The 15,189-nt window shown below is 36.8% G+C and overlaps 1 protein-coding gene across 3 annotated transcripts; it reads right to left on the bottom strand.

Moving 5' to 3' along the window:
• Nucleotides 1-2,037: 2,037 nt before the first annotated feature.
• zgc:110045 (uncharacterized protein LOC664755 homolog) lies at nucleotides 2,038-15,005 on the bottom strand. 3 transcript variants are annotated; one of them, XM_047812741.1, is made up of 14 exons: nucleotides 13,929-15,005; nucleotides 12,954-13,008; nucleotides 12,080-12,211; nucleotides 11,654-11,677; nucleotides 11,499-11,531; nucleotides 11,104-11,220; nucleotides 10,601-10,732; nucleotides 9,670-9,798; nucleotides 9,086-9,175; nucleotides 8,188-8,229; nucleotides 7,603-7,678; nucleotides 6,616-6,668; nucleotides 5,985-6,154; nucleotides 2,038-2,502 (listed from the first exon to the last, which is right to left on the bottom strand). In XM_047812741.1, the coding sequence occupies exons 3-14, from the start codon at nucleotides 12,164-12,166 to the stop codon at nucleotides 2,232-2,234; spliced, it is 1,224 nt and encodes a 407-aa protein (XP_047668697.1). In that variant the 5' UTR covers nucleotides 12,167-12,211; nucleotides 12,954-13,008; nucleotides 13,929-15,005; the 3' UTR covers nucleotides 2,038-2,231. The 3 variants fall into 3 exon arrangements, with proteins under 3 accessions (XP_047668697.1, XP_026997829.1, XP_047668698.1); XM_027142028.2 differs by lacking the exon at nucleotides 2,038-2,502 and adding an exon at nucleotides 3,907-5,585; XM_047812742.1 differs by lacking the exon at nucleotides 2,038-2,502 and adding an exon at nucleotides 5,445-5,816.
• Nucleotides 15,006-15,189: the final 184 nt, after the last annotated feature.

Here is a 15,189-nt window from a genome sequence, read left to right as displayed (position 1 = left end):
ACTTGGACACCATGAGACTATGCACTGTACAGTGTAGTCAAGGCACATAGGAGCCAGTCATCCAATTATAGCAGCATCCTGAGACCTCTAACTATCAGCTATCTGCTATCTGCCTGTCCTTGAAAGACAAACTTCAAAAGCAAAATATTCTGGCACAATAGAAATATGCGTCACACAGATTGACATCAGGTGACGTCAGGTGATGTGTAATCTGACCAGAGTGGAAAACAGAGAGAAACTGACTACAGCCCTGTTGTTGTAAGAAAGTGGTTAAGATACAGTACAGGGCTAACTATGAATGATACTTCAAAAACCACTGGTCACTAGACAGCAGGACATGTGGAAAATAGAGGAAGACATGACAAGAAAAAATTTGTAATGTCAAATATCAGTGAAAAAAAGAGGGGGAAAACTGAAGGTACAGTGGTGAAGGGCATTGTTTGGCAATAGTGAATGAGTTAACCATGCTAGTGTCATGTATTCATCATCCTGTAGGTTACCAGATTGCAGGTGATGTAAAAAGCACAGGAAAGACCCAAATCAGGCAAAGAGGAGACTGCTGTACTGAGAAAAATCAAAGCTAAATCACGGACAGTGTGGTGAGAGCTAGTACAATGCTAGCAAATACTTTGGAAATACAACTCAAGCTGTAGATAATATGAGTCTATTAACAGCCTTAGAGAATCTCACATGCGGACACAAGATGTTAAGCAGAGAACTTTATAAACTTTGTGTGTTTGGGATTTGACTTATGATGTGTATGAGGTGTGAATTTGGTTTCAGAATGTGTGCAGGTGAGTCTAGATGAGATTTACCACCTGGAAGTTGTGATGAGTGAACTTCTCCTGCATACAATAGGACTGTTGTGCCTTGGGTGAGGTGATTATGTCCTTTAAAAAAAATCATGTCCTATTCAGCACATATCTGCATTAATGTTATTGATTTTTCAGTCTGTCACAATCATTTCCACAAGGCTGCTCTGATGGGGTGAGATGGGAAAATCATTAATTCACCATTAAACAAAAATGTAGGCAGAGATGCATTTCAGTGGGACTTAGGCTGTTTGTTCTGCTTTCGCCTCTTCACAAAGAAGAGCTTCTTCTAAAACTAGAACAATCGATTCAATCCAGCAATATGCAGGTCTTAGCATAAAGACCTGACTCCAAAATAGTTAACATTTGGGTATGACGTTGTGTTCTGTAACTTGGTTTACATCAATGTTGAATAGGGTCACTGCTGGCTGAAAAGAACACCTCAGCAAATGACAACATGTTAATGATTTGTTCAGTGAAGATGCATATACTGTATATGGAGCCTGTGAGGAAATCTGTTAATTCAGTACCTGTGAAAAGGCTTTTTTTCATGCCCAGTTAGGGGAAGAGGTAAAATAAAGTTCATCCCTGACAACACTAATACATTTGTTAAAAAGCCATTAGGATAGAGCCATTTATAAAACATGACTAGCATTGCACTATAATAGAATAACACAATAGTAGCTCTCTAGTCGTTGTTATATACACAATCCCTTGAATGGAATATATTGAATAACACATGTTAACATTTTGAATATTTTGTTATTCTGGTTTGTTCAAGGATCAGTAATTTGGGTGCATCAAATGAATAAAAGTTGAAAATGTGAACCCGGTGCATCCTGTGGGTGAATTGTTTTGTGAAGCAAGAAGATAAATTTCCTGCAGCACATCAAAAGAAATTCAGTGTTCCTTTAGCTAATACCATACTATAAATCAAAATTTAGCCCTTTTTAAAGGTAAATTATAAGAGATTCACTGTGCATTGAAAATTAATTCTCCTTGAGGATTGCATAGAAGTGCAAGCATCATTCAACCAAAATACCACATAGTCAAGCAATCCATGTACTATTGAAAGAAACTTCACTAATTTAGAACCACTGCAGCATCAGCAGACGTTATATTTGCAGAAATCTTATGAATTTGCAGAAAGTTATGGATGTCAACTAAATTTTAAATATTCTGAAATTCATTAAAAATGCAACATTCAAATTGAAACATTGTCACGTTTATTTATATAGCATATTTAAAAGATAATGAGTGTAGGTTAAAGAAAATCTTACAACTGGAATAAATGACATGAAATAAAACATTTTAAAAGAATAATGTAGTAAATCGAAGGAGAGCTAAAAACATTTAAATGCTAAACTGATAAAAGAAAGGAAAAAACAGAAGACCTGATAATACAGATCCTAAAGGCCTTCAAATTCCTGGGAAAATTAATATGTTGAGGGAAAATTGATCAGAACCACTGCACATGTATTGGGAATAGCCAATGAATGTCCTGAAAAAGGAAGAAACCTCTGGTGTACAAACAACCAGACATGGAAAAGTTTCACCAAAGACTACAGCCGTTGATGAAAGAAATATTCGGAGAGCTATGAAGAAAAACCCAAAAACAACATTCAATGACATCACCAGCAACTTCCACAGGGTTGAGATGAAGGCACCATAACCCACTGTTTGAAGAAGCCTTTGAGAGAAGAAATATAGAGGACATAACACAAGATGAAAACCACTAACCACAAAGATATACAGAATAACAAAATTTCTGCAATCAGAATTAACCTCTACCAAAGTGATGGAAAGTCCAAAGTGTGGAGAAAGAATTTTACTCATGATCCAAAACATATCTACTTATTAGTCAAGCACAGTGGAGGCTTAGTCATGTCATAGCTTGGTCTTGCTTATAGAACAGTAAGCTTTACTGATCATTTTACTCATATTGGTAGCAGCAGAATAAATTCTGAACTTGTAGATAAATGGAAAAAATCTATCTTGAAGGAACCTCAACATGCAGCAAAACAATGACCCAAAACACAATGCACAAAACACACACACAAAAAAAAAAAAAAAAAAGTGGAAGGTTTTAAACTGGACAAATCACTCACCAGACCTTGAGATCATGTTTGATATCATATCCATATGTCTTTTAAAAAAAACATTTGGAGACTTAATTCTGTGTCAAGTCTTGTGGAGATTTAAAAACAGATAACATCTTAAACTAAGGCCAAGAAAGGAAATAGTGAAACCAAGAAAGGAAATACAGATTCCATCTTTTTGTTTCCAGTCACGAGCAGCTGCATTGTGGACCAATTGAAGACCGGACAGGGTTTACTATTATAGTTACTTGTAAAGAGAATAGCAATAGTCAAATTGAGAAGAAACAAAAGCATGAATAAAAGTCTTCAGATCAGTAAATGACAAGATACACATTAATTTGGCAACACTCCTTAAATTTCACTTCAGAGTAAAAAAAAATTAAATTTATATATATATATATATATATATATATATATATATATATATATATATATATATATATATATATATATATATATATATGCAGTACAGACCAAAAGTTTGGACACACCTTCTCATTCGAAGAGTTTTCATTATTTTAATGACTATGAAAATTGTAGATTCACACTGAAGGCATCAAAACTATGAATTAACACATGTGGAATTATATACGTACATAACAAAAAATTGTGAAACAACTGAAAATATGTCATATTCTAGGTTCTTCAAAGTAGCCACCATTTCAGGTCTTCCAACAGTCTTGAAGGAGTTCCCAGAGATGCTTAGCACTTGTTGGCCCTTTTGCCTTCACTCTGCGGTCCAGCTCACCCCAAACCATCTCGATTGGGTTCAGGTCCGGTGACTGTGGAGACCAGGTCATCTGGCGCAGCACCCCATCACTCTCCTTCATGGTCAAATAGCCTGGAGGTGTGTCTATGGTCATTGTTCTGTTGAAAAGGTGGTGTGTCCAAGCTTTTGGAAGGTGTGTCCAAACTTTTGGTCTGTACTGTATATATATATATATATATATATATATATATATATATATATATATATATATATATATATATATATATATATATATATATATAATTTGTCAGCTACAGTTCTTGCAGAGTCTGGATGACCAAATATAAGAACTTCTGTCTGTCATTATTTAAACGGAGAACGTTTTAGACAGCCAGCATTTAATATTTGTATGACAGTCAGAGAATTTGCAAACAGACATTGGGAAATACAACTATTTATAATCAACATAAAAATAGTAGGAAATGTATTTATGAAAAATGTACCCAATGGGAAGCACATACATAAAGAAAAACATAGGGCCCAGGATAGACACCTGAGGTACACCACTGGTAATTTGTGCTCACTTAACACTTTTACTTGCATGTCAGGTATAAAGTGAAAAGTGTTAATTCCTTTACTGATGAGAAATTATTTTTAAAGAATTATATAAAAATAGCCTAACACAATGTATATACCCATCAAATAGAGCATATGAAAATACATAGAACAATAAATAGACTTTCTAAAGTTTAGTACTTTTGAATTTTCTTCTTCAGTATAGATTTTTTTTTTCATTTGCATATATTCAAACTCGGGACTAATGAATAATACTGATAACTCAAGAATACCATATGGCTTCAGAGTAGTCCAGAGGGAAAATGAGGCTGCAGCATGTCAGCATGACTAAATAGGCCCCAGGCCAGCTATTACTACATAAAGCCTAAGAAAGATGTACACCATTAGGGATAAAGGACTAAAGCAAATTACTACAGTTTATAATAACTATAACACAAATATAACCCATTTTCTGGAAGTGATACATATCACCTCTGCTCCATTATAGTCTAAGTGAAAAATGAAATGTGCCCATTGTTACAGTTAACTGGAAACAACAGAAACATCAAGAAAATAATACAATCACAAAAATGAATGATATAGGGTATTTTGTGCAATACTATGGGACTAATATTTGCATTTTTGCCCTAAATTAATTAAAATATAAATTTCCTGTTTTTATGCAACTAGCACAGATGATGTATTCAGTGAAAGAGACTCAATGTGGCTACTGAAACTGAGTAAAAAAAGGATTTGTATTTATTTTATATCTAAAATCTATATGTATGCATGTACTATATTTGCATGTTATTAACTACCTTAATAAGCGAGGTTTCAAAATCACCATTCTGTAATTATAGTCACATTAGTTGTAGTCAAAAAGGTATGAATGGATTGATATTTGACTCATTCCTGAATGAAATGACAATAGAAATGTAGGATGATGTGAGATGCATTTCATTTGTGTCCTGTTCATTTGCATAGCATTGTGCAGAAATATACAAAATCTTCAAAGTTGTCGAAGATGCCCCAAAATCAGAAAACATAGCATGTAAATGAAAGACTGTCAGTTGTGGTCAGTAAGGGGCGAACCTCTGATGCTCAGATTTTTTGACGGTGGCTGAGGCAGGGATTTTTGTGGTGTAGGGTGTAAAGCCCGGCGAGGCTGCAGTGTGTACGGCCCACAGAGGCACAGTTTTCATGCCAAGCAGGCTGGAGACTGGAAGAGCATAGTGGGTAGTAGGGATCGAGGGCATGGCCGGGGGTGAGTGGACGTTAATGGACGAGGGAGCAGCTAGCATGGCCGAGGCAGAGGCAGGAGAGGCAGATTGGGAGAAACTCAGGCCGAGATCAACTGTAGTACTGGAGGAAGAGGAGGCAGCCTGGATACTGAATTTAGCCATCTCTAAACTGCAAACACAAATACATACCCACACACATTCCACCACCAGGGGCCAGGAAGGGAAGGAGGGAGGCAGGACAATGTTAATAGTTAGAGTAGGAACAAATGAGGGTGGAAGGTAAACAGAAAAGCAAGAGAAAAAGGGTTATGAAAAAAAGAAAAATCAATATGGAAATGTTATGTGTTACTAAGAGAAACAACAACTAGGATTTCACATGCCTTGATAAGTATTAATAAAGCTGAGGGGTGCCAACATAGGTGGGATTAAACAAAAGGATGGAGCATGAAATATTTCATTATAGTGATCTGCTAAATGTGTCAAATTCTTTAAAGCTAAAAAACTGCAATAAAAAGTTTCATCTTTAAAAGCCAAAGGGCTTGTGTTGTGAATGGCAAAGGTCCTTTACCTGGCACTGATGAGGTACTGGGCCAGGCAGATGCTGGCTGGGGAGCCAGTAATGGTGACATGACGCACTGCTGAACCATCTGTGGCACTGGCTATCTTTATTTGGGCTCCAGACATCTGGCGAATTTCATTGATCTTAGTGCCTTGTCTGCCAATAATACAGCCTATGAGCTGAGAAGAGACAAGGGTAAGTGGCACATGGCATAATTTACTGGAAAGCTCTGAAAGTAATAATAGTATATTCAAGCAAAGGACTGAATTCTCACCCACTGAATACACAGAAATTTGCCTGTAATTATTGTGATGACATTGGTTTTGGGAAATGTGAGAAAATTGTTTTAATTAAATACTAATTCTTTATTAATCACTGACCCTTTGTTATTGTCTCAGATTTTGATCTGAGATTAAAGTCACACTGGTGACAGCAGCAGTGAAAAGGGAGAGAGGCAGTGGCTTAAACATCTTCTGTACCTCCAGTGGTCTCACAGCAGGGTCTTATGTGTTACTAAGGTCATTACTGAAATGTGACCTGTCATGAATGCTGACAATCAGTCACATTATGCCTCAAGCAAGTTTAAAGGCTAATGCATGCATTTTGTGCACAGTGTAATCGTGCAATCAGAAAGACTTACCTCATTAGGTATGCTCAGCTCATGAGAACTTGGTGAAACTGACATATCCAGACCTATTCAGGGAATAGACAGCAAAAAACTCACAAAACATTTAACAAGGTCTTACCAAGTGACTGTACAGTATAATATGGTCTACATCACTAATCCACAGGTAAAACTAATAAAGGTATGTCAAAATCAAGCTAAACGAACCAAAACAATAACATTAATATGCATTATGTAGAAAGCAGTAGGGCTTTGCAAATACACAGTGCTAGACATGAAAAAAAAATCCTAATTATATTTGGACTGCACTGAATAAAATATCTTTTCAATTAAACATCTACCCAGAGGAGGTCTCTTATAGAGTAGTGCCTTTTTTATTAGAGCAGTAATCATATGGTTGGCCTGTTTCTGTTTGTGTTCCTGCTGCAGAATATGTGGGGAGGTGTAAAAGTGCTAGAGATGACTGGTACTCTGGTGGACTGATCAGGTTTGGGGTGGTGTGGAGGAATGCAAAGAGTTGCACATAAGAAGACCAGATCACACAGACACATCACAAAGCCCTTACAGTGCTTCAAGAGTGCATGAAATGACAATGAGCAAAACGTCTTGAGTCTTGAGAAATGGTTTCAGCTACTTAAAGATTCATATGAAACGCATGCACATCTCATGACTTTGATGCCCTTAATATGACATAAGTTTGCTTTTTATTTGCTTATAGAGGAAGAACGTAAATCTTATATGGTTAATAGTGATTAATAACAAATTGAGAGAGAGAAAGAAGTAGAGAGAGAGAGAGAGAGAGAGAGAGAGAGAGAGAGAGAGAGAGAGAGAGAGAGAGAGAGAGAGAGAGAGAGAGAGAGAGAGAGAAAGGCACAGGAAAGTATAGGGTGAGGAAACAAGAAGCCAAGACATACCATAACAAGACAAGACAAGCCATGTTGAACAATGGACAGAGTGACACAGGGAGAGAAAGATTTCCCCAGGGGATCTTTGGGTACGTACCAGGGAAGGTAGGGTTGCTCTGCCCAAGGGAGGTAAAGGGGATATGCTGCATAGCCAACTGGTGAAGCTTGGTCAACTGCAGGGCAGGAAGGGAGGTTAGAACTAGCCAATCAACCTGAATTATTTCAGAGGAAAACACATCTACAGACAATACACAGCAAATATATTTATTTATATTCATAATTAGAACTGTTACTAGGGTTTGTTAAAACCCAAAATAAACTGGCAGCATGATTGTAATCACATCTGATTCTATTAACAGTCTAATTTTGTGACAACACTCAAAGGTATGAAAATAAAACAATGGAGGAAAAGGTGTTAGTAACACCAGGCATTAGTCATATGAATGCATGGACGGGCATGAGAACCCTGTGTTTAAATGTTTGTGCATGCAGAAAAATTGCAATTAGTAGTGGTCCCTCTGTGAGTATTTTAAGGAGAAAGGCATTGAGATGTTTAATGGAATGCACTGGTAAAAGTGTAGTGGTAGAAAGGGCAGAAGGTGGCTGGGGAAAGTGTAGCGATCACTGTTAGGTAGAGATCTCTGATCAACATCTCTGATAAGACAGCAGTATTGGCACTCACGTCTTGGGGAGGAATGGTGTACTGCGCTGGAACAGCAAAAGTCTACACAAAAGAAAACAACTTCAGGCTTGTTGGATAAATGAATAACCACCTTATATGTACATATAGTTCTTTGTCTTTAATATACACTGTTGCATGAGCATGAGAATTGTGAGCAACGCTTGTCTCAGAGTATTAACCACAAGGGGTCACTGTATGAATATGTCCAACAACCACCTGGACTGGCTCATACAATGTTTATGAAATTCTGATGCCTGCTGCATTTTAATGCTTCTAGAGGGACGTGTTGCAGATCTAAAAATGAATAAAAGTCTACAGGGCTTTAACATGCTTAATCAGTTTGCCATGTTAACCTTTTACAGCTCCCATTCGAAAGGTCATGATTGCTTTACATGCATCCTTTTAAACAACACACAGCCCTTTACAAATTAAAGGTCAAAGCATCATATATGTATAATCATACACACTGACTTTTATACAGTTTTCTGTATGGAATAGAATAAAATCGAATAGAATGCTGTGTACTGGCTAAGAAACAATGATCGAAAAAGGTCTTCTGAGATCGAAAAAGCCCTGCTCTCTTATTGCATTGATCAAAACAGACAGTCCTGGATCAGCAATGTGAAGCCACCCAGAGCAAGCCTTATCTAAATGTCTTAGAGAATTGAGCCAGCCTGTGCTGACTTTATTACTGATGAAAACAGGGTAAGATTTAGTTGGCCACACTGATCTCAAAGAAATCATTAGCCTAAATATCCACACGCACGTCTCTCCCCACTAAGAATGAAGCTATGAAGCCATAAATGTTTAACTGGAGCCGCTGAATCCATAATGATGCTGAATTCATAAACTAATAGATGCTGTTTAGAGGATCTGTGAACTAGATTGAAGTACTCACAGGAGTTGTATGTGGTTGGGATAAAACTGTGGGGTTGCCACCAGAGGATGGCTTGGGCCGATAAGGGATTGTTGCTCCTTTAGGCGGTGACTACACAAAGAAGAAGAAAAGAAAGCCCATTCAACAATTTCAAGGAGAAAACATTTTCTTAGTGCACAGTATGCATTCCTCTGCAGGGAAGCCCCTGAGTGCTAGTAGACAAATTAGGCAGGACAGAAACATGAAAAACACGTGCTTAACATAGTGAAATAAAATTCAAATGAAGAACGTAGGTAAATATTGTGTTAGATGCTTTCCTTAGATTGATAATGCTTTAGTCACACACACACACACACACACACACACACACACACACACACACACACACACACACACACACACACACACACACACACACACACACACACACACACACACACACACACACACAGAGTGATTGTTGAGAGTTTGATTTTTCTTGTGAGGAATTTCCATGAACATAACATTGAAATGTCCTTACAAGGTCCCCACAACACTAATATTCTGATCCATGTCAGAAAATTTGGGACCCATCACAATATGAAAACACATTTTTGAACACACACCTCCAGCATAATGGTGCAGATTTGTCTCACACACTGCGTAATGGCATTAGGGGTGCCAGAGATGGTCACTGCTCTCTCTGTAGACTCTGGTAGTAAGTCCCCAGCTACCTGCACCTGTGCACCTGTGGTCTAACACACACAACTGAGATTGCAAAGGAACCAAAGATGTGAGACGGCTACAACAAAATGAATAAAAGGATGAATGATCCTTTGAAAAATGACACCTCACACTGTTATATCATGATATTACTTTCTATGTCTGCTTTGTTTTATGAGCAAACAACATAGAGGTATTCCGAATAGCAGCTCAGTTCAAGTCCTGTTTGGGCATTGTTGTAAGGTGTGTTGTTATTTAGGCCAATCTATTTAGATACTTCATATAAATATGAATCTATTTTTGCTTTGGAGCCTCATCATGTCCTAGACATTCAAAGCTACTGGGAATTCAACCAACCAGTTCACCCGCCTCAGCCCTGAATAGAGAGGACAGCTAAATTTATCCTGTGAAATCCACATACAGAAGCACAATTCTCGCAACAAAGTGCACTGTTCTCCTGTCAAACGTTAATACATTGAGGAAAGTAATACTGCTTCAGGGGCTGCCACTACTTCTGTATTGCTTTCTTCCTAGTCAAAAAGCAAACTGATAATTGAAAAAAAAGAAGATGATATATTTGGTGTTTGAAATTGAAGCCAAAAAGGGCACTCTGTATATCTGTGGACTTAATGGAGCTGCCCTTAGCTCACAAACACAAAAGCTCTGTTTGATGAGAACAATTAATCACATTCAGCCAAAGCGTTCCTGCTGGGCAAGTGAACAAAGAATACCAACAAAGTGCTCAACAAAATGACCATGCCGTGAACATTTGGAACTCCTTCATAACTTTAATTATCTTTCGTTTGTTTGTATCAGATTAAGGATCGTATCTACCTCTCTGATCTCTTTGATTTTAGATCCTCCTTTGCCGATAAGTGAGCCACACTGACTTGCAGGGAACACAAGACGCAACGTGACAGGAGGTCTGCTTGACACTGTGCTGTTCACCATGCAGGCCAGTATGTCCTGCAAGAGAAACCCAATAAAATCACACACTTCATTAAAAGTCATTTCTTCAACCTTGCGAAATTTGATGGCATCTGTGCTCCACAGACGGCAGCTAATTAAAGCTGTAGAATTCTCTAATGTCTGGGGAGTTACATGAAGTAAAAGATAAAGAAATTTTAATTACAGTCTAAACCCATTTAGGCCAGCATGGCATGTATTTCATACTGTATCAACAGTCTTCAAATACACCACACAATTTCCTTATTAAAGTCTTAAGATGTGCTAATTCAAATAAAGTTTGAATCCTTTGTGTAATGATTACCAGTACATTACAGCAGAATGATGTTAATTGCATGTAATGATTTTTTTTTCAATATAATGAAGCACACCTCCTCAAACTTCTCTGCAATCATGGCAAAAGCTTTGAAGATGACCTCAGAGGCACCAGTGATGGTGACGATTCGTTCTGTGCTGGAACCATCGGATATATTGATACGTGCTCCACTCTATTTAAAGAAAACATGAAAATGTATAGACAAGTTATTGACTTTATTCTAGTGATGATTTTTACTGTACAGAGTTCTTTTCTCTACGCAGTCTTATACAAGGCAGACACAAAAAAAATGTATTTGTAGGTTTTACGTTTCATTTTAACATGTTTATTCATCAGTGTTGAGTCTTGATCATGTGTTTTGTAATTCTACAATGTCATTTTTTTCAATCATTCATTATAGCACTGAATTAAATCTTAATATTTTACAATTTTATCGATTATAGGACTTACTTCTTCTCTCATTTTCTTGACAGTTTCCCCTTTCTGTGCAAGAGATAGTGGTATCATTTAAAAAGAGAAAAAAAGTGACATGTTCAAAATTTCAAATATGTACACAATTGTAATTCAATATATAGTCAACTAAGTTGTTGAATTAGAATATCTACCTTCCCAATAATACTGCCCACTTCCTGCAAAATAATTCCACAAATATTAAATTAAAGTAAACACAGCTATAGATGATGTATACTGATCTGCTGTATTAATGTATTAATGTGTTTGTGTGCATTTTTCCACTGTAAAACAAGTGCACTCAAGACCATATCATATACACATAAAATACAATGAGACATACATGAATGTTACAAATGTTACTATGATATGCATATTAATTAAAAATAATGAAGCATAGCATGCTTAGATTGATATTAGTACGTGTATGTGGTAGTGATAATGTAAATTTCCAAATGAGACCCTCACTGGTAATGAATTATTATAATATATTCCGGTGTGCTTTCTACCTTCAGGAGAGAATTTATTATGAGCTGAAATAGCTCATAAACATTTATAATGTAAGGGTTTGCGAGCCTCACCTTGCCATGCATTAGTAGGCGGATGGTGAGGGTGACATTTAGCCCTCCCTCAGACCACAAAGCAACCTCTTTCTCATTCATATTCATACTTCTTGATGATCTGGACACTGCACACTTTCAGACAGACAGGCTCTGTGCAGACAAACAGATAAGAATGTTAGCAATTCAGTCAGCCTAGCAGACAGTGAAGCAGCTGCAGTTCAATAAGCAAGAACCAGCAAAACCCAGCAAATTCCAATCTCTACATATTTGATTATTTCAATAAACACTTTAGCTACAAACACAGAATCCTCAGTACCACTCAAAACAATATTCAATTTCAGACTTGTCTGTCATTTTGCTTACTTTACTTTTGAGACACTGCAGTTTCAGTGATATATACTGTATGTGTAGGTGCGTTTTACTTGTTCCACTTTAATAAAACTGATGTGCCATGTTTTATAAGCTGCAACAGCAGTTGTTTGTTTCCTGATGAGATTTTGGATCCAGTGATTTTAGTGACGTATAAATAGGGTGCCATTAATCTACTATTATTGTAGTATATTGTTATAGTCTGCGGTCCTGAATTGTTTCTACATCCCTTTGTATATGTTCCGGAAATTGTGATCACTTTTGAAATATTTAAGGTCATGACTGCAATACAGGTGCAATGAAAAAGGATTTATATTTCAATACACGTCTTAAAGGCCTTTGAAGGTCTTTTGTGAATATCTTATGTAGCAATATTTACTACACAGTTTTGCACTGAAATTGATACCCCACATGCTATTTGCCTCTTGAGTCCATGCAGGTCACAGAATGTGTTTCATTTGAATTTTAGGTGGTACAGAATAGTAATACTCACTCCACCACTCTTCATTTTTCAGATACGTACATGAGATATGAATTAAGCAGACCTCTCTCTCTGTTGCCATTTTATTCTTGATGAACTGGAAAGAGAGTGTACACATTTATTAAAACATAATTAAAAAACAGCCAAAAAGACATTTACATTTACAGCATTTAGCAGACGCCCATATCCAGAGCGACGTACATAAGTGCTTAAATCTCTAACATTGAATCATTAATGCAGACATGCGTTTCTTAATTTGAACTTAAAATATAATAATGTCAGTTGATAATGAGAGGTCTGAATTCAAAAGGGTGGAATTTCTTTACTAGGCTTCAGTCCTCTGCTGGTTCATCAGGTAAACACATCAAACAAGCAGCAACAGCCTTACCTAATCCTATAGGCCAGGATTTATTTAGCTAATGCTAAATCCCTTTTGACCCATTTCTGTCTCCTCAAGCTTGTCAGCAATCCACCAGACCACAGAAACCACTCTATTACGCACAACAATAACAAGGCCAAATGCACTGTTCATATAAAGCACTGTGGAACTGTGATATTAGCATACATTGTTTTATAATTTTAACTTTACATGAAACTCTACATTATCATTTTAAAAACTTTGCTGTTGACTTAAATACCGAACAAGCAAACCCTCATAACAAATCAGAATTAAACTGTGTTAAAGTTCTATGTAACACATTTCTTACATAACACATTTCAAAGACTTCTTAAATGTGTCTAATACTTTTACTTATGTCTCCATTATATGATCTGTGAATTAAAGTCACTAATTACAATGAATTTGGTCAGTACACGTAAACATTGGATATTTAAACGTGACAGTAGGCAAAGAGTGTAGCATCTATAAAACATGTGTTTAAAGATTATCATGAAACAATTTGTCATTAATCTAATTACTGTAGTGTAAAAACTACCTATAAAAGCAGTAGGTTAATGCATAAATAAATCTGCTTGGCACTCTGTAAAATGTGACAAGCAGCAAGTTAACAAACTGACCTGCTGGGCTGATTGCGGTTGAGGCAGTAGGTTGGTGTCACTCGGTTGCTTTTCCCTGTTATTTGGCTTGTTTCTTCAACAATGTGAGTGAGTGTGGTAGTGTCCAGTGGCTGTATGGTCTAGTAATGAAGAATTGCCCTCCTTTGTTGTCAGCTGTATTCAGAGAATAGACAGATGGCCATGTGCCCGCAGCTCTGCCCGACTGAGACTAGCTTTACTGTTTTCCCCCCACTGTATTAGTCTGAGATAAGCCTATACAGCAGGGTAGGCCAGCTTGGAGTTCCTTATTTAATATAGTTGGTCCCATCATGGGAGTAGTGAAAGCAGTAAAGTTGGGAAAAAAAATATGTTGTCTTTAAATGGAAGGACAGCATCAGGTCAGCTACACTTTTATGCCAATGAAACTTGTCAACAATCTAACTTGCGAACAAAACCGACAGAAATTCATGAATAACAAATTTAAACATACAAAATCAGGTTGTTCTGGAGGGATTCTGGCAAGATATTCAGCAAAACAATTATTTTTTTATCAAAAAAATAAATAAAATAAAATCTCTAAACTGATTGTGTCACATTGTTATGGATGGAGAGACACAGAAAAAAGTCTGTCACCCCTTCCCCCAACCCAGCCAACTTCTTCTGCTAATGAGTCCAGCTCGATGGAAACAATGTGGTCCTTCAACAAAAGGAGATGCATTTGGTTTGATGGCCAAATTATGAAGTGAGTGAATCACTGGAGCAGAAGTGACATTTAATTATTACCCCTGTTTCTGATGAAAAGTGATAATGGTACATAGCCATTTCCCAGATTTATCTATCTTTAAACATCACACTTGTACGAACTCGATGTGTTAAATACATTCGTCTCATAAAGTATTCCTGTTAAAAAACCTTCATCACTGTTCTTCACTCCATACATTTACACATATCAGTCACACTGTTCAAACTGACTTGTTTAAACTGTATCCCTTTTTATTACTTCGTGCCAAATGTAAGACTTTCTTAATTTCTCTAGTGTTAAAGGATACGAAACAGGACATGTTAATACCCTGTATCCGGCTTGTCTTATGCCTATTCAGACTTTGGTTTCAATGGATATGGGGTACTGAGCTTATTGGGTGTAATTATAATATAAAATGCTCTGGAAATATATTATAATATATTCTAAGGAAAGTAATGATTTAATCAGAGGAGGACTGAGAACCTTTGGTACAGAGCAATGTATCATCAGAGCACTGCAGCAGTGTTTCCATTTAATTAT

This window comes from Tachysurus fulvidraco, chromosome 4 (genome assembly GCF_022655615.1).
Source record: "Tachysurus fulvidraco isolate hzauxx_2018 chromosome 4, HZAU_PFXX_2.0, whole genome shotgun sequence".
Taxonomy (NCBI): domain Eukaryota; kingdom Metazoa; phylum Chordata; class Actinopteri; order Siluriformes; family Bagridae; genus Tachysurus; species Tachysurus fulvidraco.
Note: the sequence above shows the minus strand (reverse complement) of the source record. Positions and strands in the feature narration are given on the sequence as shown.

Excerpts from the sequence above, each read along its gene's own strand:
- zgc:110045 (XM_027142028.2), bottom strand. The coding sequence starts at position 12,166 with ATGAATATGAATGAGAAAGAGGTTGCTTTGTGGTCTGAGGGAGGGCTA. Across the intron at positions 11,221-11,498 it reads TCAAGAAAATGAGAGAAGAA|AGTGGAGCACGTATCAATAT; the intron begins GTAAGTCCTATA and ends TTCTTTAAATAG. Across the intron at positions 9,799-10,600 it reads AAATCAAAGAGATCAGAGAG|ACCACAGGTGCACAGGTGCA; the intron begins GTAGATACGATC and ends TGTGTGTGTTAG.